A 26780-nucleotide genomic window follows, 5' to 3' on the forward strand; every position below is an offset into this window, starting at 1 on the left:
TGCTCATTTTGCAAAACAGGCGCATGCCACAGTGCTAAGCCACCATGGCTCACGAAGCAACAGACATTCGTCGCAGAAAACAGGCCGGTGAACCCTTAGGAGGAGAACTTAAACAGCCAGCTTCCACACTAGAAAGCAACTCAGGAGATGCTAAGACGAATTCATCTGAAGATGTCGAAAAGGGCATCGATTTGGAGCCTCATTCATACTGGTTAACCCGCATCGTTTTTCTCCGATCGCTTGCGTTTGTTTATCGTGAGTACGAGTGACTCCACACGCGCGCACCAGCAGCGCAAGATTTGGCCTGGATGAAGGATAAAAACAACAGACATATGACTGGCCTAAAACTTTTTGCGTGTTTTGTACATCCATGGTGCACCATTTACGACACACATTTCTGCCTCTCTCTAGCCTCTTCCAAGGCGACGTAACTACACGATGCGCAGCAGCACAACCATGACAACGGCTCCCTGCCCCTGGCTCCCTTGCGTCGTGCTGGGGCATTCCCCCAGAACTGTGGCGTCCGACGTCTGCTCTGCTCCCGAACATGGGAGCGGAGCGGACGTCGGACCACAGAGTTCTGTGGGTAGGCCTACCGTGGCATTGCATCATCACCATCTTGCCATTACGTTTGTACACACAGGACATGTTACGTCGTGCTGCCGTTGCCCATCGTGTCATACTGTTTTACGTCCTTTCCTTGTCGAATTTTTTACGCCTAAACTTCGCTCCTTCCGTCACCTGTTGCACTTTGTCCATTCATCATTTCGCCCTTTTGCCACTTTGCCCACACATACTTTGCCCACATGCCACTTCGCCTACACGAGGGCCCACGCAATATTTCGCGTGATGCATGCGCTAATTTCACAAGCACGTAGGCCTGTCATTAATCAACAAATCTCCACATCCTATAACGTGTTTATTGTTTGCAAGTTTTCGGATACAATAAAGCATCAAGACTCGGACAAAATGAAAGCATTTTCAAAACAAGCATTGTTCTGTCACAGTGCTACAAGTTTGCCAACAGCATGCATTGAGACCTCATGGAAATCGGAAAAATTCCCAGATGCATAAGGACAGCTCTAATTCTAAGAGCTAGAACTTCTAAAAACTTCCTGTATCCATTCATTCAGAATAGATACAGGAAGGGTTGGATTGTTGTTTTAAAATTTGATGTGACCTCCTGTCATTTTTAATTTTGACAAAGGCCGTAGAAGAAGTGGCACATGGGCGAAGTGGCAAGTGGGCGAAGTAACCAATAGTTTGGGGATTGTATATTTGAGGAACCTGTTCATAATAAAAGAGAGATGTGTGTTTTAACTTTTGGATTCACCTTAGTAGATGACTGTGACATCATGCTTAACAACTGTAGGGTTGATGGTGTGGAAAGAGAGCAGGGTTTTGAGTAAGGTGGGAAATTATGAGGGGAACTGTGAGTGTTTTAACATATGACATGAAGTGGAGTCACACTTGCATGGCTGGTATAGCAGTAAAGAAAAAGTCGCATCTTCTCACAATTGACAATATGAAATTTCCAAAAATAGGGTCAGCGAAATAGAGTGTTGCATTTTGTTCTTTGAGGGGCTGACCAGTTGTATGAGATTAAAATGACAAAAACTGTGTGGGGGGGTCCCCAGATATGCAATCCCCAATGTTTTTACCGCTGGGCCTATACTTGACTTTTTAGGACTCGTTATTACTGTCAGCTATTGTACATGTATGCTTTCAGCTGGCTAATAGTTAATCACTGTAGGGAAAAACCTGTGGCATCCGTAGATGTAATTCTTTCCAAATTTGAAATTTGTCTCAGTCGCAGATTCATGTCTTTTTTGGCAATGTTTACCTTTATTGAGATGATATAGTATTAGGCCTGTAAACAGGGCCCTGTGTATGTCCAGTATCGACAAAGGGCCCTGTTTACGGGTGTAGTATATGATGAGAGAACTGGAGGTAGAATACAACTTCTTTCCAGAGCGGATAACAAGTAGGAGATTTTTCTCTGTAAGACTTCCGTTTACCATGGAGCTATTAAAACGCATCAGTGATGACCCTACAGTGGTATATCAGTCGTCAGAAAGTGATAACAAGTCCTTAATTAATAGGCAAATTTAGCGTAGAAAATGTCTAAGTATTTACTTACAAATGACGTTTTCATTTTCCAGACGATTTTCTAAAAGGGAAGAGTTGATATTTTTAATGTGCTTGTTTCCCGAAACAGTAACAATTCAAACATATTTTCTAACGAGAAAAAGACATTGTACGAAATGCAGCCCATCGTTCAACGTTTCCTCTTGCCTGCAGTGTAGTAGAGGCACGTACACTAGTGGCGAGGGTTTTAGACTCCTATCGGAGACTCCTGATGGTCGGAGGTTCAAATCCAGCTGCTGTTCACATGCTGTGACTTGGGCCGAGTAAATTTACCCTTACTAGCCTCTGTCCACTGTCCAGGGGTGTAACTTTGGCACCTGTGAGAGCTGTAGATCATTTGATTAGCTGTTGGCATCTGTAGTGACAGCGTCGAGGCTGATTGAGCTGCATGCTCCTTAGGGAGTTGAAATCGTTGTGAAGAATGTTCACGGACCTAGGGAGCAGTGAAAGTAATGTTACCACCTTGAACATCAGTAAGGTAGATATGTGCGCATCGCAACTTATTTTTTTGTATCATTTCATTCATGCAGTAACTGCATTCCTGGTTGCCTTACACCAAAATAAGCAGCTCCTTGGCCAAGATGGACTCCTTCCAACCCGTCTCTACCTTGACCGCATCAAAAACTACGTCGGTGGCACAGTCAATACACAGGCTCTCTCTTTCGCTCCGACAGTCCTGTGGTTTGTGGACACGGAGGGCACTGTTGATTATTGGCTGGATGTGTTGGCGTACGCTGGCATTGCATTGTCTGCGCTCGTGCTTTTGCTTGGAAGTGCCAACATGGTCGTCATGGCAACACTGTGGCTATTATATCACTCCCTAGTAGGCGTCGGACAGAAGTGGTGAGGAAATGAGACATTCCTGAATATAAATTCCAATAAAAAACGCCAGAGATATAAGTTCTGTTTCATATAGATCTAAGGACAACATTCTGATAAAGCAGCATTTCAAATTCTGTCCCCTTTTGTATTAGTTTTGTGCCTAGATAGTAGATACCTCTGCACAGTGTTGTAGTTGAGTCTATGAAGTCCAGTTACAGGTCCTTTCTTGAGATCAATCAGGCGGGGTAAGCGGTGACAAAGGAATGCTGTCACCACAGTTCATTTGAGTAGCTTGTGATTTGGTTTAACCCCTTGACCGCGGGAATTGTTTTCCGAAAGCCGACTCCAAGAATTCCAGCCTCGCTTGGCCACTAAGGTCACCTGCCAAACCGCAAATTCTCAGTTTGTGGCCCTGCGTGCTCTGCACGTTTTGAATTACACAGTGACAAGGCTCATTGTTCGGTGGCATGCGGCTCTACTCACGCTTCCACATTCCCGTTGCCTCTTTTCAAAGCGGGGACTATTGTGAAGCTGGTGATTATGATGCAAATTTGGTCTTTTCGTTTCTGGGCTACACACAAAGGCCAATCACCATATATACAAGAGCCAGGGTCTGCCTTCTTTCATTTTGTTCGCTCGAGTGTGGGCCGAGAATGATAGCTGAAAAGCGGGCTGAGGATCTCCATTTTTACAGCGGCTCTGACCGTCATCCGTCGCAAAGGGGTTAAAGCTACATGTCTTGTAATGGACTTGTGATGGATTTGACTGCAATGCTGCCCTCATATGCCATTCCAATCAATTGGCTTTTTGGGGTAATTGTATCATGATTATCTGCCCAGATGAAACTGCTCAAAATTTTTCACATCATAACACTGGCTTCCTTTCATTTCTTTTTGATATTCAGGTATTCATTTGGTAAGATTTCAAGAATCTCTCATGAATGCCAGTAAACACTTCAAAGAGGTAGTGAGCAATCCCCATTAATACAGTGTGGTTCACTATAATAGCTATCTAACCATATTTATACAGATTGCGCACGGATATGGTCCTAAGGCGACAATCTTAGGCCTCCTGACTGCCAGTTGACTTCCGATGTCCCTTCAGATCACAATTTAATCAAGTCAGTGCAGTTGTAACCAGAGGAGAATAAGAAAATAACATTGCCAACATTGGGTAGGTGTCTTCCAAAGGTTGGCTTACTCTGGTCAGGGTACATTCAAGGTCCTATTTCCACTATCCACTGCTTGTGTATAAACCTCAGAGTTTTATTTGTGGGTCAATGGGCAGTAGACTCTCTTTCAACGCCCATCATGTGCACTGTCTGCTTAAGTTATATTGAAATGTCAGGCTCAAGGACACAAGCCCTCCACAATTCCCTCCCCCCCATTTATACTGAACACCAGTTATTAATATGCCATTCTATCTTGCTTTCTGGAACAGGTTGGGAATCCCAGCTCCTGGAGACCGGTTTCCTTGCTATCTTCATGTGCCCCTTATTCAGTTTACGCCAGTTCCCTCGGCGCACCCCGACCCCCAGGGTCACCCTCTGGGGGTACAGGTGGCTGATCTTCAGAATCATGATCGGAGCGGTGATTTGATTTTTGATGTCATGTTTATGGGGGGGGGTGTTCTGGTTTCTTGTACGTCTGGGTGATTAACTTGTGGCAAAGAATTTGACAAAACTATGTAACTGTGGCTTTTCATGCATGAAACTGAACTGAGATATTATCGTATGCTCTTGCATTCTCTAATGGTGAACTTGTGTAAGTTAGATGGGAGAATTCACCTGTGATTTTTAATTTCTTTTTGTTCCCGTATTTTTAGGGATTAATCAAAATCCGAGGGGATGAGTGTTGGCGGAATCTGACCTGCATGAATTACCACTATGAGGTATGGAAACCATGCCAAAGCAACATACTCTCGTTTAACCTTTACCACTGATTCTACTTCTTGAAGTGACAGTTTGCACGAGGCCTACGGGTTGAAACCTGAAAGTCAACCCTAAGGAAAGACTCGAAAGAGCAGTGTTGTTGTCGAGTCCATCGCAAGTCTAACAATGTGAACAAAGACAGAGAAATGCTCATCAGAGTTCAACTGAATTCTCCTAACTACTTTTTCAACTTCCCAAAGGGTTTTCATAAATTGCATATGTCGGGTGTAAGGACTTATTACTGTCAATCCCCTATCATTCTTCTCACAGACTCAACCAGTCCCTAACCCCATCAGTTACTACTTACACCAGTCTCCCGAGGCTATGCACAAGTTTGAAACGTTGTCCAATCACTTCATTGAGCTGGTCACCCCCATTTGTCTCTTGATCCCATGGCGACCAACCATGATGCTAGCCGGAGGGATTCAAATTTTCTTCCAGGTAGGACAGGTACCCGACTTTCTTTTTCGGGAAATGAGAGAACACAGAAAAAAGTAGACCTTGTCTGAAGGTTGTAGTTATGGCTGATAACAGCACATGCACCAAAAGAAGTCACTGGCTAGTGACTGACAGCCACTTTTCCATAAACTTGAGCGTTACTCCAAGCCACATCCATTTGAATTTGACTCTAGCTGCATTACCTTTGAAATCACCTCTTTAACTGTATTTATGTTTGTCTAATTTGAGCAGAACTTTTGCAAATGAAAGATGGGTCCGTAAACATTTTAGTAAATTCAATGTCTAGAGATCAGTCACCTTATTATTATCAAACACTGCTTCAAAGTGGCTGCAACCAGCAACACCAAAGTCTAAGCCGAATCAACTCCTTTCCAAAACAGCCTTATTGTGTACAAAACTCCCCTCAGGTGGTACTCATCATCAGCGGTAACCTGAGCTTCCTCAACTGGTTGACCATACTGCCCAACATCTGTTGCTTTGATGACAGGAGCCTAGCCTGGCTCTTCCCTGGCTGGATGAGCAGTGCCAGTGCGACAGTGAGGCAGATACAGAGGGAGGAGAGGGAGGGGACGGGACCAAAGGCTACATTTGGTAGGTCATATGATTGGCAGGAGTGAGAGGCAGTACTGACGTGCCTGAAAGCCTCTGTGATCATTTATGCTGTTGAAATCCAGAGTTGTCGGAATAATTTAACCGAAAAACTGCTTTACTTCTTTAAATTTTTTTTTTAATACCAGTACTTGCAGCTTTGCCAAACTGGCCAACTTTGGTTATTTTTTATTTTGAGAAAATGGTTTCTAATCACCAAAGTGTAGCTTGTCTTTTTGCATTGTTTCAGCGAACTTTGGACAGTAGAGTCAAGTGCCACCGTTCAATACACAGGTGCTGGGCATCCCAGTGCCCAGAGAAAGTGTCATGGGCACAGTGGTTGATTTGGGCAACTTTAGAAAGACTTCATCTGATAATGCCTTCAGAATGGGGATCCAACAAGTCAACTGAGGTATAGCCATGATTAATTCAAGAGAAGTGAGTAGCAGTAGTCCTTCCATTTCTCTTCCCTAGGTGTGTATGCACGGCGAGTGTTACACATAAACTTGGCCGTGCTGATTGTATATCTGAGTGTACCTGTCGTGACCAACCTGCTGTCCACCAGGCAAGCCATGAACACTTCCTTTGACCCATTGAGAATTGTCAACACCTATGGGGCGTTCGGAAGGTAAGTTACCACTGGGCAAACAATTCTACTTTTTCTGAAAGAGTCGGAACTGAAACATTGAAAAATTGATTCTATTTCCATAGTTCACATACCTGGCTTGCTATCATGCGTGGGAACAAAGGCGTGAACATGCAAGTTGAGCCCTCACCTGTTTCTCATTATAATAGCATACAGCGCCCTCTCTAGGTGCTGCACAAAGCCAATAGGAAAGCATTTTGATTCAAGGCTTCTCGAGCCTATTTTCTGAAAGAGGTTTATTCCAAACTCGTGCTACTGATGGACCGTTCAAGCCACTCCAACACTCCAGAGACTTCATCAAAGTATCCACTAACCCTAACAGCCCTGAATTCTGTGGTTTCATCGTGATTTTTTGCAGCACCCTAGTGGGCACTAACCCCTGGCCAGAAAGGACAGAATTGCTAATACGAACAAAAAGCAACGTGATCCTCCTGCCAAACTTTCACATGCCCCATTACTTAATTTCCCCAGTGTCACCAAAGAAAGAACCGAGGTCATCTTTGAAGGGACCTATGCCACAAACCCCAAGGACCCCAGCGCCGTCTGGCTGGAGTACGAGTTTAAGTGTAAGCCAGGGAATGTGACTCGTAGGCCCTGCCTGATCTCACCGTACCACTACAGGCTGGACTGGCTCATGTGGTTTGCGGCCTTCCAGGTACGTTTCGGTTTTGATAAAAATACTCTCGTCATTTTTATTCAATTAGATTTTACAATAGAAGGTCATTGCTTCTTCACCAAACTCATCCGGGCAATTGTGATCAATATCTATGGTCCAATCAGCCTGATGGAAACTTTTGAGTTAAGAATAGATAAGAAGAAAAAAGAAGTTTGTGGCTTTAAAGAATTAAAATGCATCAGTCAGAACGATTTCCCTTTTGGGATCACCAAAGGCACCGGTAGAAGTGGAGAGTTTGACATCTGTGCCCACCATTTGTTAAGCCACCCTTGTTCACTGTTGATTTCCATCCTTCCTGGTCCTTCAAACATCTACCACGAGGTTCTGGAGAATTTTGTTAGATTGAGGAGGTTATTACCGAGTGTTATTTCACTCGGGGCTTGATGCCATATGAACAGTTCTTTGTGGAAAGGATGTACCGTTGGTTTCTGGTGCATAGTATGATGTAGGTAGGATTCAGAGGTTCCCAGCAACTCTTGCTCTTTCATAGAGCAGCTGTTCTGGTCATCCGAGTAGACTGTTTTACCACCTATCTGGAGACACGGTGTTAAACTGAAAGATGAAAAAACGTTTTTGCTAAAGTCCTATCCTCAATTATACTTTCTGTCCCTTTTTTTTCTTGATATTTCTTCCTGTCCACTTACCAGAGTTACGAGTCCAATCCATGGTTGGTGCACCTTGCTGGCAAGTTCCTCTACAATGATAAAGGGGTCACGTCGTTGGTAGCACACAATCCGTTCAAGGATGGTGATCCGCCAAGGTCAGTCGCCTCTGCAAACATTTTTTCACTGTGAGGAAGGTAGCGTTGAAATGCAAGTTTCCAGAGACCAAGTCACTTTGAGCACGGCTTCAGAGTGTTTTACCCCACATACTTCAACTTCGCTGTTGTTTCTTCATTGCCTTCAATTATCTGCTGTTCTTTGTTGTTTTTTGTTGGCGACATTTGCCACTTCAGTCTCAGTAGGCATGAGAATAAACCCAGGAATTCTTGTTGAAATTGGTAATGTTCAAAAGAAGGATTCACTGTCAACGTTTATCAGGTTCGTCCGAGCATTGCACTATCGCTACCAGTACACCAAAATTGGCAGCCAGCAGTCACAGGAGGGCGCCTGGTGGAGCCGAAAGTTCCTGAGGAGCTATCTGCCTCCTGTCTCCCTGGAGAGCCTGGAGGGGTACATCAAGAGCCAAAGCTGGGACCTGCCCAAATACGCCAAAAGGAAGATCAGGGAGCAGAGGAGGGGGAAGCGCGGAAGGTCAGCATCATAGGTCAAATGTCAGAGCACAAGGATCTTGCATCACAGGGCAAGTTGTAGTAATAACTACCTGTGAACCACTTGTCAAGGTTGCCTGGCACTCGGGATATAGTTTGTGCTCGGGATAATCGGCCAAAGGTTATCACTCAAGGTTGTCTCAATCTTGCCCACAGGTCATACAGTGTAGACCTTATTTTTTCTTTCCCAATGAACAGGAGCCAAACCTCACAGAGGTATCACCTCTCTAAAAATTATCTCTTTTTTTCTACTTCCTTGAGAAATTCCAAGTTTTGACCACATGAATAAAGTTCAGATACGTGCGTGTCCTTTAAGCAAAAGTATACTTTTATTAGAACTTCCAAAACTTTGAAATACTGAAAAAGTTACAACTATGGAAAACACAAAATGGCAAGTTGGAACAAGCAAAATAACCGTACTTAATTAAGGGATTTTCTTTTTTATATTGAAGCTTACAAGTTTACAGAATGTGACAACAGCAGGTTTATTTGTACTTTGTGCTGTTTTCTCCTAAAGCTAAAAACATGGTTGAGCTAGCACTATTTCACTTTTGGGGGTCTTCGTTTAGTGTCAGTGACAGCTATTGAGAATATCTGCATAAAGTGGAAATTTTAATTTCTAAGCTTATGTTATGGTATCATCTAAGCTCTGCTTTCGGTCCAGTCGATAAATTGTATATTTTGTGCGATCATTTTCTGAAAAGATAATGTTGCTTCATAAGTTCTGCCTGTATCAATTTAAAAATATGTCAAATCAGTTATGATTTTGCAGCTTCTTGCTTTTTAGTTTGATCTGAAAAAATAAACACTGATTTTATAAATTACAATAATAAAATATGATTGTACAATAACACCTTTTTGGTTTTAATAAACTTTCATGCATATAACTCTTTATATGAAAAAATAAAAACTTGAGAAATGAATATTACGAAGAGGTAATAGTATGAAAATAGAAAGGATCCCTGAAACGCAGCTTTTCTGGCCAATTATGAAAACTTGATTTTTAAAAAAGATGTAACAAATATAAAACTCAATTTCCTGAGATGACCAATGTCAGAATCTATGTGATGACTCGGGAACTTTGACGCATGATACCTCTTTTAATGTTAGAATCCGATTTGAATATGATGACCGTTTCAAGGGTAGAAAGTGTATTATTCCGGTAGACAAAGGAAATACTTCTTCCACTTATTCCTGGGATGCGAAATGATAAATCCATCATGCTGCACAGATATGGATCCTAGCTTTACGAAATGTTGGATTCCAAGCAAGAAAACTGATAAACGTTTGCCCTTTGCAAATATTCGGAAGTCCTTCCAGAATCTGTGTTCCATTCAAACATTCTAACTAATCTGAACAAACTACCAAAAGTTAGATTTTTCCAAGCATTTTGCACATCTCAGTACAACTGTTCATTTTCGCCTGATTTGTTCATGCATAATATTAAACATAACTAGTGAACACCACAAACTTCCAACTTCCAAGATGGATATTACCCTGGTGAAATACACCAAAGCCATCCATGCATTAAAAAAAATCACCTCTGCACAACGTCATCATAGCTTAATGCAAACAAAACACTGGACTGAAATCTGGCACTGCATACACAGCTAGTCATCCAACTCGAACCATCCCGAAAGAAAGTCAGTAAGCAAGGTTGCCTGCACTGGTCGCCTCTACTGGTGCATCTCGCAGGTGAAGTACTCCTTGAGTGGAGCCAGGAGGTGTTTGATGACTGGCACACTCCATGCCTGACCCATTAGCCGGTGGCGTGAGGTGCGGCTCATGTTCGCAATGTCTGTGTAGTGGTCGGGAAAGCCAAAAATCCTGCCAAACCCAAAGCGTGACAAGATTCATTATGAACAGATGGACCATGCATAATTAACTTGATTAGCATGATTATGGCCTGCATCTTCAACTCTAAAGATTCCAACTACCTTTACTCGAGGACACGTGGTCACTATTTCCCACTGTGCTGAAGATGCTCTTTCTCTTTTCTTCTCCAACTTGTACACATTCAGTTGCAAACTGGTCCCAAAGATTAATCTGCTCATTGGGCCAAGGTCCAGTGGTTCGAGTGCCCTTATTAGTCCAGACAGGCCCCCACACTGGCCTCCACTGCTCTATGTGGAGAGTCCAGTAGCTCATTAGCCTGCTGGCGGTTTCAGCAAGGCAAGCGTAGCCATCTTCAAAATCTTGGTGCTATGGCAATGAATTTCAGCTCAGGCTGGGCTAACCTACCAGCTTTTTCACACATGCTGCTGGAAAGTGTCACTCTAACCACTCTTATAACGGAGTATGGCTTGAAAACCAATCTTATTCATTAATACACGGAGGCACAAAATGAAACAATGATAGGGGAAAGCACTGCTCACCTTTCCATTTCTGTACACCAGAGGGCGTCCTCCTGTCCGTTCATCAGGACGGGCAGCACTTGCTCATTCTTTTGCTTGATGGAGTTCAGCTTGGAGGTGACTGTGCGGACCTTGGAGAACTATCACAAAACAGATCAAAGCTGAACTTCACAGGTCAAAAAAACTTTCCAATAGACACACTTGGGACTTTTTTGAAGAGACGGGGGGGGGCATCCTCCATGAATTGTTGTTTGTAAGCCCTCAAGTTTCCTTAAAAATATACAAATGTTTCAAAACCTACAATGTAATTAATTGTCATGTTGATAAATCTCATCTTAAAAGGTTCTGTATGCGACGTCAATGTTACTCGGAACTGTTGCCTCCACTCATCTTTCAACTTACTTGCTCAAAAACTACCACTGAACGATATCTCTGTTTTTTGGTAAAATAGGCAGTCTTTTCAGCAACAATACACGAGCATTCACACAGACAAACAGTGCAATTCTTCAGTCCTTCGGAGAAAGGACAATAAAAGAAACAAAAATTGTCAGTAGAGGAGGAAAGCCCATTTGCTGACATAGTGCACCTGGCTATCCAACCACATCTACCCACATTTTCCTACCTGGGCTTGCCTGTTGCAATTGGGTTCCAGACAGTCTTGAAGGCACAGTGCGTTCTTGTCTGTGGCAATGTTGGGTCTTGGTAGCAAAAATAAGTGTGGGGGGGTATGAGTTCCAAAACAAGGATGCGGGTATTCAGAAAAGAATCAATGAAATATGATCTATGTATTGAGATCTCTACTTCTCAGAATTAAGCTAATTTCTAGTTCATTTCTAAACTTCAGTCAAATGACGAGAAATTACATCCCCACACATCAAAGCCAATGGTCTAAGTGCATCCACTTTTAGATGTTTATGGCCACCTGTTGCCATGGACACCAACCTGTTCATGCCAGGCAGGTTGCCCCAGAAGTAACGGGCTCTGTGGGCTGGCGAGACATCCTTTGCATCAACAACCACCGGGTCACACTGCAAAAAAGAGGGAAAAAATGATATTTAACCTTTATAAAATGCTGTATTTATCCGGTATCTCAAGTTTTTTATGCTTGCAGGAAGTTAGATTCTATGATATAACACAGAGTATATCACATGATTTGGGGCAAGTAAGTAATGTAGAAGGATTCTTGGTGATAGTTGTAAAATTTTGATTCTTTTGGAAAAATTTCTAGAATCTGTCATGCAATCTGAGTTCTAATTGATGCAGGTTTTTTTAGGACGATGCTGGCCTACCTCCAGGAATTTTGAAATCTCCATTTTGTGTTGGTGAGGCATCCCGACCACATTCTCAAACAGCCAGAAGAATGGGCGCTGGCTGTCAGCGTTGGGGCGCACGACTGTCAGGAGACGGTAGAAATCAAAGAACAGACGACCAGTCCCTGCTGCAGCAAGAAATGTTAGCAATGCAATATGTAAAGGATTAAGCTAAAAGCAGTGTAAATGCTGAGCCCAGGAAAGTTTCGGCTTCGCAGGAATAATTATCCAACTCATAACAAAATATGATGTTAACTGCACTAGATGGCACTGAGGCAGTATTCCTAAACGAAATCTCTCTCATTACAGTCACGCAACTTGCAATATTTGATTACAAAATGCAAACTGTGATCTGATTTGAAAGAAAAAGGAAACGGCTGAAGTCAGCTCTGAGCTACTATTGGAGTCACTGACTGTATACCTCAGACGCTTCTGAAAAAAAAAAGGAGAAATGTGTAATGTTTTGTCACTGTGAGATTATAAAATGAATAAGATGTTGGGTTTCAAGGCTAGCAAGTCTGCTACCAGCTGACGTAAAATACCTGTTTCCAACCTGGAACCATATTATATTATCAACTTCGTAAGACTGTAAGAAAAGTCTCGTGTCAGCATCCGAGACAGACACATTCTGATGGTAAGCCAGTACCAGGCAGGGTTAACCACTTGCTTCCGGGTGCCTTTGGAAATGCAGTGTCTAAAACCAGGCAATTTTCAATATCTTCGGTTTTCAAAATTTTTCAAAAATTCATATCTTTTTTCCTGAATACCTAAACCCCATGGAGTGACTGTCTGGTGGCTACTTTAATCTGACAGACAACATCTGCTGATGCCAGAGTATTTCAGCCAGGCCTGCCGTCGTGTAAAAAGAGCCCAGATTGTGTGGTGTTACCTAAGTTTCTTTTGTTCCCGAAAATGGCACAGTGCACTGCTGGCGTCTTTTCCATACGGGCCAGATTAGCGTGCAGCGGTATTGCATCACTTATCGCTGGAGTGCTGGAGTGCTTTTGTCCCTGGTGGTAATCCGCTTGCCCTGAATACCACAAACAGTGGTATACTGTTCAAAAAAAATGATGGATTTCCTCCCCTACTGACAACTGAAAAAATGTTAGCAATTCCCCGCAGCTCGGTCTTTTGTTCCAAGTAAGGTCTTTTGTTACAAGGCCAGCTCTTTTGTCCGATTTCAGGCAACCAAGCTATGTGTACAAACCCAAGTCACCCGAAACCAGGCTCCCTGGCAGCAAGTGGTGGAGACAAATGCAGTTGATCTATTAACAAACTTGCTAGCTAAGCAAAAACTCACCAAACAGTCCTTTGCGTGCCGGGTTGGCAATGGAGAGATCATTGCAGGGGCTGCCACCAATTAATAGGTCAAATGGCCCAAGAGAACGAATCTTATTCATAGAAGGAAAAAAAAAATTGCTTACATTAAACTCCAGATTCTCATATATAACAAGAATGGCCCATGGCTGGGATCAAATGGCCCTAGAGATACAACTGTTTACAAGGAAATACAACAATTCTTCACATTAACATGATTCTTATCTAACATGAATAGTGATTTGGAAGTAGCAAGACTGTCATGCTGCACATTTAAAGGTAAATACAAAAAATGCTCAGAAGAGTTCAACTATTTCTAATAATGCACAAGCAACATGATATATTCCAAATGAATGTATACCCATGTAATATTCCATGAGCTTTGTCAACTGTCGCTCTTTAAGACATTACCTACATCCATCACAAGTTACATTCTGACTGTTTCCCCAATTAAGGGTCCAGTAAGGGCAATCTACCTCCTCTGGCTCCCGTCTTACCTCTTGCGCCGTGATCTTCCTGATGTCATCCAGCTGTTGGATGATGCCGTCGTGACGCACCGAAGACACCTGCATGGCTTCCTCGTTGATCTCCGAGGCGAAGTAACAGTCCACCTTCAGACCCAGTTCCTTCAGGACCAGCATGCCTTGAATGAAAAGGGGGGGGTGTTGTCATAAAAACAGCAAGCAGACAAACTCCGAGAGCCGATTTCATGCATCTGCTATCAACTATGAGATTTTCAATGACATAACCGCATTTCACCGAGATCCACTCACAGTAAGTATCAACAGATTGCACTGTGACAATCACTAAAGCTTCATTACAATGTGGAGAGAACAAAACAGGAGGCAGGACTCAAATCTGTAATCTCGAAGATTGTGATCTGGCTCTACATCCATGTTAATCATACTGACAGAAAAACTGGCGGAAATCAAGACCTGTGATTCTTTGTTAGAAATATAGACATACGAACAGATACTGAAATTTAACAACAGGGGTCGATCATCACTACCTGTTCCAATGCCGTCAAACAACGAAAGAACCCTGATGGGTTTACGCTGATCCATTTCCACGGGGGGATAGGTCTTCATGGGTGGGAAGGTCTGGCTGCGATCCTGCTGGAAAAACAAGAGCAGCTTCTGGGGCCAGTCGGGGCGCCGGGTGAGCAGGCCGGTGGTCGGCTCGGGTTTGCACATGAAGCATTTCCACTGGTCCTCATCAAGAATCTGCCGAGTGGGAACAGGGAAAAAAGCTATCACCAGCTTGGAAAAATCATAAAGGAAGGGCACAGAACTTTCAGAAGGAGTTTGAATCCTGTATTAACGGTGCTCTTATTAATGAGGTTAGACCGTATCAGGAATCTCACCTCTTTGACGGAGCTAGGGCCCACCAGATGCTCAATGCAGTCGTGGCAGAATGAACGATAGCATTCTGGCTGGTCACACAAGATGATGTCACTCCCTTCAGCACAGATGCAACAGAAGCTCTGAAAAGAACAGTCAGCTTTAAGCTTAGACAGACAGTGTAAAGCTTGAACAAATAAAAAATCTGCAGTACTTTTACTTCAATTTTGAAAATTTTTGGTAAGCAATGTCACAAGTGCTACCAGCTCAAGGGTAAAATGAAAATTATTACTTTTGTCAGAAACTGATATTTTAGAAGCAGCTTCCTTACTGGTGCTTTTCACTTTTCTTCACTTTAATTTGCCATGTCTGAGTTTAGGTTTCTCTTTCATCAACTAGAAATACACAGAATGGATCCAAGATATTTAGCAGGTAAATTTTGTGGGGGGAAAAAAAAGATTACAGACCGAACTGAGATACATGTACTTTGAGCTGGATTGTTTTTAACACAACTTTCCCAAGATACGGCTGAAAATGTAACACCATTCACTGAGTTCTGAGGAGGGCTGTATTCCCCAGACTGTGCTTGGAGCACCGCGCATTATGAGGTGCCTCATACCTGGTAACCATCTTCGTCGTACACGTAGGCCATCTCTACAAACTCAACCTGTAAGACCAGAGACAAAATGGTAAGCAATGCATAACTGCCCAGATTTTGACAACAGATCTCTTGTTACATCACAGTCACAGTCTCTGGCTACCAGTGGTTGGCAAACTATTGCTGGCACGAACAATTACCAATGTGTGAAAAATCTTAGGCAGCTGACTACACTAAGAAATACCAAACAGTACTATAATTAAACTAAATAAAAATGCCTCCCTCTTTAACACTAGAGGGGCAAATGGGCATTATGAGGCTGAAGCTGTTGCCAAGCAAACTTGCTCCAAACTTTGGTCGCCCAGACAAGATGGTAAGCAATATTTGTGAACGAGAGAAAGAGCTGTCTGGATCCACACACTGCGCCAACCGGCAATTTGAAGACAAAGAACTCGATCTGGACTCACTCTGCAGACTTCGCACAGACCACCAATGAAGAAAGGATGCTGGGCTGTCAAGGCTGCACTCCCACAACCAATGCAGATATCTAAAGTAGACAAAAGAATTTTTGGGGTCACGGTAAGTGACAAGAATACCGTTACATTTTCTATTTTTAAAGTGGTCCTGCCAGAACATCTTGCATTGCAAGGATTTGGAAAATTACCACTGTAAGCTTAGATTTGGTTGTCCAACTGTGAACTCCTAATCTTTTATGGTTATAAAAATAGTGAAAATAAAATCAAAACGGTTTGCTCGACATATTTGAGGTTAATAATAATAAATTTAGTTACTTTTTCACAATAAGCTCTTGCCATGATATACTGAAATGCTATTGTTGGGATCATCTATTGTTTCACTCAATTGGGAGCCGTTTTGATTTTAAAATCACAAGGAAAATGCAAGCAAGTTTCTCAAATTGAGGCGTAAAATCGAAAGTTTTGTTCCTGGGCAGAAATTAGGGGTCCAAAAGTGTAACATTTTCTTGTCCATGTTACATCCGATCTTTTTTATTTGACTTAATTGATTTCAAACTATTACTATTTGTTTGGCATGTAATTTGTATTAATTCATCACTCTTGGAAATTAGATAATGTGTTCTGAACTTACAAAATCACGTCAGATGTGACAGGGACACAAAAAAAAACAGGGACCCCTAACTTCTGGAATTACCCTCATAAGAAGTTAAAGTAATGTTAAAAATTATAATTTTTATTCACAGGTTAAGATAAAAATACTTGATACAAAGAAAAAAATGCTTAAATCATAACCTACCTTCAATGTGTTTGATCCCATTACGAACCTCTGGGATAACGGTATCTACAGATGCAATCAGAAAAGGGAGTGGGTTGAAAATAAAATTAACAATAAATAGTGTTCCCATTTTCATTTCTATCACAAACCAAATTTAACCATAACCCTGGTTCCTAAGATACCAGCTGTACTGAAGCTGGAATATTTCAAACATCTCGAGGTGTTACGATGTGGGATTGAATATACCCAGCAAGAAATGAGACCGAGGGGTACCCCCCCAACATGTCCAATTCCTATACACATTCCAGACTATTGTTACTTAACACATCCCCCCCCCAAGATGTCTGAAAGGAATTCCCCAGATTCCTGCGAGACAATGACCAACACAAAGCAGGGGGGTTCTCTCCGTCTCATACCTTGCTGCATATGGGATTGAATACAAACATTCAAATGTGTGTGTCCTGCCCTCTTCCACCCCAAGCAGTGATCAGTTTGTTGACTCCGACAGTCTTCACGTCTCCGACTGTTGGCATTGTCGGGAGATTGAGGGCTGTTAGGGTTAGGTACTGCTGGGGGCACGGTACTAGGAATCAATCTTTCAGACTCCCGTGACCGCTTACCTCTGATATCTTTCCAAGTCTCAGCTGCCTTGGACGAGGAGTGGCCGGTCTTCTTAGTGGGTGAGGACAACACGGGGCTTAGGGGTGGGGAGGCTGGTCGGGGTGGGGGTTGTTGTTCCTCTGTTGATTTGTATGATTGAAAACACATAAACTCTCGATGATGCAGCCGCCAAACAACCCATATTCACCAACATCATCAGTAAAGAGGAGACAGTAAGAAGCAATTACAGTTATAGAGGTGGGAGGAAAACCCAAGAGGAATGTTCTAGGTAAAACCCACGGAGTCAGTAGGGACTGAAAACCCAATCCACATTTAAACAGAATATAGTAAATACACAATAATTATAAATATTTCTGTACTGCTCATTTTTCAGAATTTGACGTTTTCATCATTTTCATCAATCTTTTGAAGCCACATTATCTAAGTTAAAAGCAGTGCCTTCTGAACTTTCATTCAATGATTTGGACTAGGTATCACAAACCAAAAGATAATAGACTACTGACTTGGAATTAGCCTTTGATCAAGGCACCCGCAGAGAAATGGATAGTCGCTCAACCTCAGCGAGGAGCTGGAGGAGACTAGTTTAAGCAGCAAACCAACACACGCAGAAAGACTACACGACGAACCACACTCACGCCCGCACGCCTTTGGAGTTCTGCTCCACGTAGCTTATGTTTTTCTTTACATTTGCTACCGTTTCAGTAGAAGACACGATATATGCATATGCATAAGTTTCCATCAATCAAAACGATCACCTCTGTCGTGCATGTAATAAATTATTCATCATTACAATGGCGCGCGTATTCAACACGGCATCCTTTTCGGCAGTGGTGTAAGCTCCAGACTGTCTCTTCCAGAATTACCTAAAATATTCAGCACAGAAGCTTGGAATTCCAATTGACAAACTGAAACCACAGCAAATGTTGGCCGTGAAGGCTGCTTGTTCTGGAGGGTCAAGACGCACACGTATTTGTCAATCTTCTAACTTGATATGGCAGACGTTTCAAATACCAGGCCGCACTATTGTGCAGGGACTTCATGAACATAAGCAGCTTAGACATGCTCGGACTGCTTAGCCCCCAAAACACGATTGGTCCAGAGAAATGTGAATAATACATAAGATATTAGCATTATTGAATAATTCAGATAACCACTGGAAACAAAGCTCCAAAGGTGCTTGCGGCGGAGCGCACAGTCCACGACACCTACAGCTAGGCTACTGCATGTGCATGCATGGTTAATTCCAGGCTTGCATGCAGTTTGTCATGTGGTCTTGACTATCCATTTCCCAGCAGGCGCCTAGATCAAAGGCTAACTTGGAGTGACTTCAACTAAAACACATTTTGAAACACATTTTTCCAAACAGGAGAATGTAAAAATTTCTGGCATTCTGTTTCCAACAACTTGAACCAAATGCAGTGAAAAAACTGCTACCACCATTGGATGGCCATGGTGCATTCAACAGGTGAATCTTTCAAGGAGAAAGCACGGTTCAGCGACATTAAAATGCAATCTCGTCTGCAGACTGGACACACATTACGCACATATTATATAAAGAGTTTCCAAAAAATTGTGCATTTTCACAGCTCGGTTAAATTCAACCACAGACACCAAAGGCAGAAAGTGACCAACCTACCTTCGCTTGGCATGATGGCATCCTGGCCACCTGGCTCAAATTCTTCCTTTGCCCATCCAATCATGTCTGTGCACAGCTCGTAGAATTTTTGCCAGGCTGGGTTTGAGTGCCGGCTGTGCTTGGGTACCTCGGTCCTGTATTGGGCTGGATCATTGGAGTAGGTCTTGCCTGCACGTGTGGATGCCAACTTTATTTGGAAAGACGACAATTGACATTGGCCATAAAATCAATTTGTCAAATGAGAATATATTGAACAAAACATATACTGAGAGTTGTTTGGTAAATTGTTTTCAAGTCTCAGAAAACCAAGCAAAAGTTAAGAAATATTGACAAGGATCGCTGAACGCCTAGGATGCTTTTATGGTCAAATGGTAATCTCCAACTCTTTTATCATCACACAATTCAAATCTCCAGATATCAAAGGCGAGGTCTACAGTAATGAAAGAAGTTTAAACTTTTCCATATTTACGCATGCTCAGCCTTGAAGCAACACAAGCTGCATGCTCCACCACATCAAAATTAAACAAACTCACTTACCTGCAGGGCTTGAAAGACGGCTCGCCTGTAAAGCGCAGTGTGCAAGAAAGTGGACTGCGAGAAGTGAGCAGAGAACTGGAAAAAGGGAATCACTTGGTTGAGGTTCACCTGAGGGGAAAGAAACAGCCAAACAAAGCTTCTGTGAACATGAAAATCATGTATAAATGGCTAATTACAGAAAACACCAGCCGCCTGTACCCTTTCTGAAGACACCATCAGACTTGTTTGGTAACAAATGCGTCAGAAGGCCAAAGTGAACTATTACATGGATTGCTGGTTTGAAACGAACACAAAGTATGTTATAAATTGATACACCTTAGAACTCTGCGGGCTATTCTGTTTGTGGAATGTGGATTTCTGAAATCCTTCTTCCCCGAGTTCAAAACGCGTTTGATGGAAAACAAGCAGCGTTCAAGTATTTTGACTCGGTACATTACACAATCGCCAAAAAACCACACCTGGGCAAAGTTTTACGGCCAAACAATTTGCATTTACCTTGGAGAATTTGTTATCTCCAAACCATTTGATCCAGCATGCATCGCTAGCTGCTGCATCCCTGCCACAGGTGTGGTGGTGGACCACCGTGCCAGGCCACCAGTTGAAGCCTTTCATCTTACCCCAGACCAGCTGGCCATATCGGTACTTGTCTTGAAGAGGACGACTTGGGCAAGGGCTGGAAATCTGTAGGATTGGTGGGGGGAACAATATCTGGTTCGTATAAGTGTGATGTCACTTCAATTTTAACAGTGCCCACTGCACATAGAGTTACACGGAACCATGGAACCGGAAGTTAACACACAACTTATAGGCCTAGTGTTCATCCAATGGGAGCCTGAAATCAGTGGTGTGTCCACGTGTTTGACAAAGTCACTTACAATCCAGATAAAAATGTAAGAAACACCAAGTTGATACTTTCTGAAGACAAAAACATTACCCAAGCACCGTCACTTACTGGTAAAAATATTTCTCACAACAGTGTTTTTCTCTGAATTTTCTCTAAGAAACTTTTAAAATTCGACATTGATGCAACCCATCAATTTTGGCACACACTTAGATTAGTTCAAAAGCATTGTTTTCGTTTTGTGTATCAATCTTACTTGGGCAGCCGTTGGCTCGCACAATTCGTCTTCTTCACTTGACTTTGGGGCAGGATCAGGGCCCTCATCAATCAACTTCATCTTCTTGGATGGAGGAGGCTAACAAAGGAAGGTGACAGAATTAACTTGATAAAGGTCTGAAGTACCAGATACTTAATAGAAATATGATCAATGAGTGATTGATTTGTCGGCTCTCTATAAACGTGCATAATAGGTTTTAGAATCAAACAAAGACATTACTTACAAGCTATCAAGCCACGGCATATAGTGTTAGAAAACAATTGTTATCGTTTATGCTCTTGGACTGGAGCTCTTTCGGCCAGTGTTGTATTCGAGTCCATCACAAGTCCCTACCATCAGTCTATCACAAGTCCATCACAAGTCATTCAGTCTTAAGCCAATTCACAAGCTATTTAAATGAACCGCAACAAAAGTATTCTTTTGTCACTGTTCACCCTGTTACTTATGACGAGCCTTGTGAAGGGACTTTTGACTGGACTTGTGATGGACTCGAATACAACACTGCTCTCAGCAAATAACTTGTGAAGAAACACACCTTGTTCTGGAGGATTTTGTTCAGTATTTTATCACAAGCTCACCTTCAATACATCCCTAAAGGGCATTTTCTGCTGCAAGGGGTGAGACTTCTCCTTGCTGGCTTTACTGGGACTCTGAAATGGCTCACTGTTCTTTTTAGGAGACTAAAGACCAAAATAAAAAATTCTGGAATTCTACAAGACGGTACAAACTTAATCCTTTGCACAATACTGTCATCTTGTGCCCAGACAGGGCTGTAATCTAAACTTCTGTATATTGTTAAAAATATACATCCAGCAGACACAGAATTTGAGAATGAACTTTAGAAAGGCAGTTTCCAGAGTTCTGCAGGTGTATTATTGCAAGTCTAGGGCTATTATGTCTTGTTTTGGCAAGCAAGGCAGTAAGTACAAATCATCCTAACTAAGTACCTGCACAACACCACTAATAAGGAGGACCACTTTATATGTCGGGACTTGTAAAAAAAAACCCAACATCTCTCATAATATCGTCGATTCACAATAGTGCGCCTTTAAGAGTCTGCAACGCAATGACCAATCACAGTGCGCAAAATCAGTTGACCCTTTCCAAACACACATTAGGTCAACAGATTTCGCGCATTGTGATTGGTCAATGCATTGCAAACTCTTGGAGGAGCTCTACTGTGAATTGCTCGTATTACATGAAAATTATGAAGTTGGAGAGCAGGTCAAGAAACATTCATATTGGAAAGGTTCTTAGACAATGTAAGTAAGTCTCTCATCCATTAGCTACTGCAAACCTGTTTCTTCTTGTCAGTCTCTGGTTTCTTCAAGGACTTTGGAGTTTCTCCTGCCTGGAATTTGGTGACCACAGCCGGTTTCTGTCTCAGGCTTTCTTCCCAACCACTTTGACCTCTCACTCGACCCTGAGTGGAAAAAAACAAAGTTTTACTTAAGCCTACATGTTCATTATTTTGGTTTTGTCAAATCCACAGTGCTGGGGCAGAGTGGGGCAGAACAGAGAGGAATGTTTCAAACAAAACTCCAACAAGATTCTTCAAACCTGATGCAAATCAATGGTCAAAGAAACACGAAAACACTCCAAGTCTTTAAGAATAACCTTTTCCCTTTCTTTTCAAACTTCCATTCTGCAAATGCGTAACAAAAACCCTGTAGACTGAGCATAAAAATAATTTGGCCAGCTTTTGAAGACTGATCAAATCCTACACTGCTTACCTCCTGTGAGTCATTCCGCCTTCTTTTTCTGGTAATCAAGCCCTTTTCTCCACCCATCAGATCCCTTTCTTCTTGAGCTGAGGGGTGGGGACATTAATTCAAATGACTGCATTGTTTTGAATCGAAAGCTGAGTTGTTTGGGAAAATTAAAGGCCAGACACTGGAGTAATGACATTATGTTCTTATACAGCCAAAAGGAACAAAGGAATTACAGAAAGCTTAAGGTATTAACAAAAGATTGCTGTTCTCTACAATTTGTTATTCAGCACACACAAATAAAAATCCAAAGTTTAATCAGAATCAGCACTAGCTTACTCATTTGAGAGAGAAGCTGTTGGCCCTCCTGGTTAAGCCTGCCTTCTTTTGCTTGAGGTTCACCTGGAGCTTTGATTAGACTCTGTTGACTTAACCATCGTTGTTTCTTTTCTGCAGGAGTTTTTATCTTCCTGGGTGCTGCTTCTGGTTCCTTCAGCTCTGGAGTGCACTGTGTCTCATCGTTAACAAGTGTTTCCACGGAAACACTGCTGTCTGTCTTCTTTGTATCGTCCTTGGAGCTGTCCTCTGTCTTGACTTCTGCCATTGGTGATGATCGTCTCTCTGGGACTGCTGCTGCCAGCTCAGTGCTCGCCTCTTCTTCAGTGTCTGAAGGAATCTGTATGCTGCTCCTTGCATCTGCAGATTGGTACTTGCTTGTTACCTTGGCAACATTCCCATCACTGTGTCTCTGGCTAAGGGTGGAACTGGCATTCTCTGTTGACTCTTCCGGGTCCTGTGAGGTCATCTGGGAGCTTAGCCAAGATTTTCCCACTTGGAAATTGGATGATGGCATACACATGTTTTCCTGATTGTTTCTAGATCTGCCTCTTGTGCTTGAGGGTGTTTGGTTCATCATCTGAGCCTGGCTCTCCCTGCTGCTGTGTGGGTGGACTGAGGCGAGGACAGGAATAATGGGAGAGTCTACTTGAGGTGAATTATTCTCTGTGGGCCCTTCATGAAGGTGGGAGAGCCCTGGAAGGCAATTCCCCGAAATTAAGATGCCGTCCCCATCTTCCACAGACTCATCCACGGTGGATGTATTGACGTCATTCTCAGGTTTACGATCCACATCTTCACCTTGACGCAGAGAGGTGATTCCCTTAGGCATAAAGTCTGGATTATTGACAGCCACGTTATGCCGAACTTGTGGTGACTGTTGACAGTCCTTATCCTCTGAGATGACTTCATCCAGTTCATTTGGTGATGACTTCCTTCTTTCGTCGTCATCTTCGAGGAGAGGGATGTCCTCTATGGCAGCCACCACTGACAAATTCCAAAGATTCTCATCAAGAGTTTCCTGTGTTTTCTTGGTCACTGGATTGATGGTATTCTTGCTTGCATAATGGGTATTTTCAATCCTTGGAGAAGCGCCGTCATTGTCACTGCCTCGATAACAGAGGGCCGTATAAGAGAGAGCCGACACACGGTCTTGTTCACTGGAGTCGTTGGCACGACTGACTGAAACTACTTTGGGGGCTTTTGACCCAACAATGACAGGGGCCTCCCTGTTGCCTTCATGTTGCTCTTCATCTTGACGTCTGACTTCGGGCATGATGTTCTTGGCTGGACTTCTATTCCCAAGCTTCCTGATGAAGCCCACAGGCTGTGATACTTGATTATGTGGACTGAGAGACACAGGTTCTTTCATTCTGTGAACCTCAACCGAAATCCGACGACTGAAAGGACCAAAACCTTTGATCTTATCCACTGGGGTCGAGGTGAATGGGTGAATACCAACCAAACTCAGCTGCTCTCCATGGTCATTGTTTGTACCTCTGAGGGGCTGAGGACAACACTTTCTCGCAGTCTGTCGTAATTTTATCCCCCGCTGGGTGGTAATGACTCTTCCTAAACTCCTAGAAAGACCCCCTTGCATTAATGCAGTTGTGCTGCTCTCTGCACTTTCTGTCAGGGCTTCTCTCACCTCTAATTCTGAAGTGCTGCTCGGTTGATGCATTGACGTCTCATTTGTTACAAAATTCTTCCTGCTGTCCTCGTAATTTCCAGGTGTATGTCTTGAGGACCGAGACCTCTGTCGTGTCCTCCTTTGGTGGGAAGGGGAGACCCTTTTCTTTCTAAGTACATGGCCCCTCTGCTCAGGAGTTGGTTGTCCTGTCATTTTTGGCTTTGCTGGTGGGAGGATGTCTTCCGTCTCGCAGTGAGACCCACTAGGCAGCACTGGTGAGGACTCCCCATCAGCATTCAGAGGTTGAATTTTCTGAAGCTCAAAGCCTGTCTCACTGGCCAGAAGATCAAGTTCTATTCTTTCACCTTTCAGAGAGCTGTCATCCTCTGTCCTGGGTGACATAGTTGCTGGTTCCACGGATGTTTTGTCTTGACAAAAACTTGGAGACTTGGGGTTATCTACGGTAGTCGTTTCTCCCTTGACTCCTGAGAGAACATCTTCAGATCTCTGCCCCAGAGCAGCTTCATGGTGACAGTCTTGTGTGGTGTTACCTTCTTTGCCATTTCTACGAATGCTCCTTGCAAGTCTCGTCCTGGATGAGATAAAAGCACCATCATCTTGGACCATTACGGAGCTTCTGTCTCGAGTTGTAGGACTTTGCATCCTCCCAGCACCAGCCTGAGGACCCCCTGCCTCTTTGATCTTCTTGGAAGCATCTCCTGTCAGCTCCATCGCGGAAAATATGCCCTTACTGGCTCTCCTTCCGGTTTGACGTCTTCTCATTGACGCACTCTCAGAGCCCTGATCTTGGCTCTCCCTTCTGTGTGCCTGGGGCACATCATGCTTGCTTCTTGGCTTTTCCTTGAGAGTCGTTGCTTTTTCCTCATCGGTGGTTGTCTCAGTGTTGGAGGACTTTCCCTGTTTTAAGGGAAAATGGCCTTCTTTCTTTGGCTGCTGTGATCTTACTTGTCTCACAGTTGACTGTTTGTATTGCCCCGTCTTGCTGAGATTCTTCTGATGTCAAAATTTTTTTTAAATCCGCATAGACAGACATGAATAGTTTACAGACATTCATATTCTTGAATAGTCATTTTGGGGATGAGTAAAATAAAAAAAAATCACCAGAAACAGACAAAAAGCTCACAATCTTATGAGTACATAAAGTGTCATGTGTACAAGACTAAATTTAATTCTTGTACTGTTAACAAGGGCAGACTGATCAACTTACAAAAAAAACTGACTGGCCAACAGATCGTGTTGGACCCTATGTCTATTCAGTCCATAATCACACTTGTGAAATGCAAGCACAAATGCACGAAGATTACCGTTGCTTTTCTCTGACCAGATATTTGCAATGAATACAGCAACTGGTTTTTTTTTATTAAAAATGCCTCATTTACAGAATACAAATGAGAATAAAGCATTTCTCTCACAAACATGGATGAAGAATGACGTTTATTTATCCTCGATAGGAAACACTTCAGCACTAACACATTTAGGGTCATATAGTGACTACTTAATTTTTTGGAGGCTTGCAGTTTGTTCCTTGTTTTCAGAGTTGAAAAACAGTAGCCTGATTTATTAAACAAGCTTATTTCTTTCTCTCCTCCTGGAAAGAGAACGGATGGAAGCAAGTTGGGGTGCCTAAAAGTAATTATCTTGGGAACTTGCTCTGAAGGATGCTATATTTCAAATCAGGTTTTTTTTTATTATTTACAAGATAGGAGATACCTTTAATTCATTGAGGAAAGCCTTCCCGTGAACAACCTCAATGTACCGATCTAAGTTCTTCCGCTTAAACACGTTCCATTTGTGGTACACCCTCAGGAGGCTCTGTTAACAAAAACACAAATAACTTTTGAATTATCCAAAAAGCATCTGACAAAATTACTGTTAAAAAGCATACTTGCATGGTTTAAAGGTGGTTGCTGGACTGAAATCCCTGTGAAAATGTTCTTTCTGGCAAGCTGTCCTGTTGAAGAAAACAATAGAAGACCATTTCCAACGTGTCTAAAAATGCATTTTTGAAAAATAGCCACTAGAAGCGAGCGCAAGTGTTGACACGACACAAATGTGCATACGGTTACTACAATGCACTGGTTTAGTGCGTGATATCACATAGCTGCATGCAACTGAACGTGAGAACATATCCCAGGCGCTGAATTCAGGCACAATTCAAAACATGACTCGGCAACTTTTGTTCTGAAATCCTTGAATATTGTTTTGATCAGAATAGACTGTGTTGACAGATCTGAAACTTCACAAGGTTTGTTCTTAGGTACCCTTCTTTAAATTTGGAGTAAGTTTGTTGGCTCAAACGAAAACGTGCACGATGCACAAATGACATATGGTATGATGGAGTGTGTTTTTAAATTAAATCAAGTTACAAACGCAAATTAAGAACGTCCTTGTGCATTTAAAATCAAGAACTAATTTTGCTTGGGGGGGAGGGTAAGCCAATTTTGTTCAGAGGGCCAAAAATTT

At 42.7% G+C, this 26780-nt stretch overlaps 2 protein-coding genes across 4 annotated transcripts in view; one reads left to right on the top strand and one right to left on the bottom strand.

Annotated features, from left to right (window-relative positions):
• On the top strand, window positions 1–9173 carry lmf1 (lipase maturation factor 1). Of its 3 annotated transcripts, none has more exons than XM_022236864.2 (11): window positions 1–255; window positions 2679–2991; window positions 3875–3885; window positions 4411–4559; window positions 4795–4860; window positions 5171–5341; window positions 5767–5950; window positions 6422–6575; window positions 7065–7248; window positions 7917–8029; window positions 8310–9173. In XM_022236864.2, the coding sequence occupies exons 1-11, from the start codon at window positions 45–47 to the stop codon at window positions 8533–8535; spliced, it is 1782 nt and encodes a 593-aa protein (XP_022092556.2). In that variant the 5' UTR covers window positions 1–44; the 3' UTR covers window positions 8536–9173. The 3 variants fall into 3 exon arrangements, with proteins under 3 accessions (XP_022092556.2, XP_086995442.1, XP_086995443.1); XM_087139316.1 differs by having other exon boundaries at window positions 77–211; XM_087139317.1 differs by lacking the exon at window positions 1–255 and having other exon boundaries at window positions 2854–2991; window positions 3875–3933.
• The window catches only part of LOC110980297 (uncharacterized), a 20777-nt gene continuing 2843 nt past the window's right edge, over window positions 8847–26780 (bottom strand). Inside the window, exons 3-24 of the mRNA XM_087139319.1 lie at window positions 26028–26129; window positions 22670–25310; window positions 22355–22431; window positions 21919–22044; window positions 21200–21301; window positions 20601–20699; window positions 19999–20184; window positions 19504–19611; window positions 18967–19153; window positions 17330–17449; window positions 16731–16775; window positions 15926–16005; window positions 15480–15527; window positions 14884–15003; window positions 14530–14743; window positions 14018–14163; window positions 13504–13594; window positions 12183–12331; window positions 11836–11921; window positions 11516–11591; window positions 10915–11033; window positions 8847–10366 (exon numbers count right to left, since the gene is read on the bottom strand). Coding sequence (XP_086995445.1) covers window positions 10216–10366; window positions 10915–11033; window positions 11516–11591; window positions 11836–11921; window positions 12183–12331; window positions 13504–13594; window positions 14018–14163; window positions 14530–14743; window positions 14884–15003; window positions 15480–15527; window positions 15926–16005; window positions 16731–16775; window positions 17330–17449; window positions 18967–19153; window positions 19504–19611; window positions 19999–20184; window positions 20601–20699; window positions 21200–21301; window positions 21919–22044; window positions 22355–22431; window positions 22670–25310; window positions 26028–26129 — 5073 coding nt within the window. The 3' untranslated portion in view covers window positions 8847–10215. The remainder of the gene's footprint in view (window positions 10367–10914; window positions 11034–11515; window positions 11592–11835; window positions 11922–12182; window positions 12332–13503; window positions 13595–14017; window positions 14164–14529; window positions 14744–14883; window positions 15004–15479; window positions 15528–15925; window positions 16006–16730; window positions 16776–17329; window positions 17450–18966; window positions 19154–19503; window positions 19612–19998; window positions 20185–20600; window positions 20700–21199; window positions 21302–21918; window positions 22045–22354; window positions 22432–22669; window positions 25311–26027; window positions 26130–26780) is intronic.

Source organism: Acanthaster planci, linkage group LG07 (assembly GCF_054643075.1).
Source record: "Acanthaster planci isolate LZ-2023a linkage group LG07, COTS_SCS, whole genome shotgun sequence".
In the NCBI taxonomy this organism is placed as follows: Eukaryota; Metazoa; Echinodermata; class Asteroidea; order Valvatida; family Acanthasteridae; genus Acanthaster; species Acanthaster planci.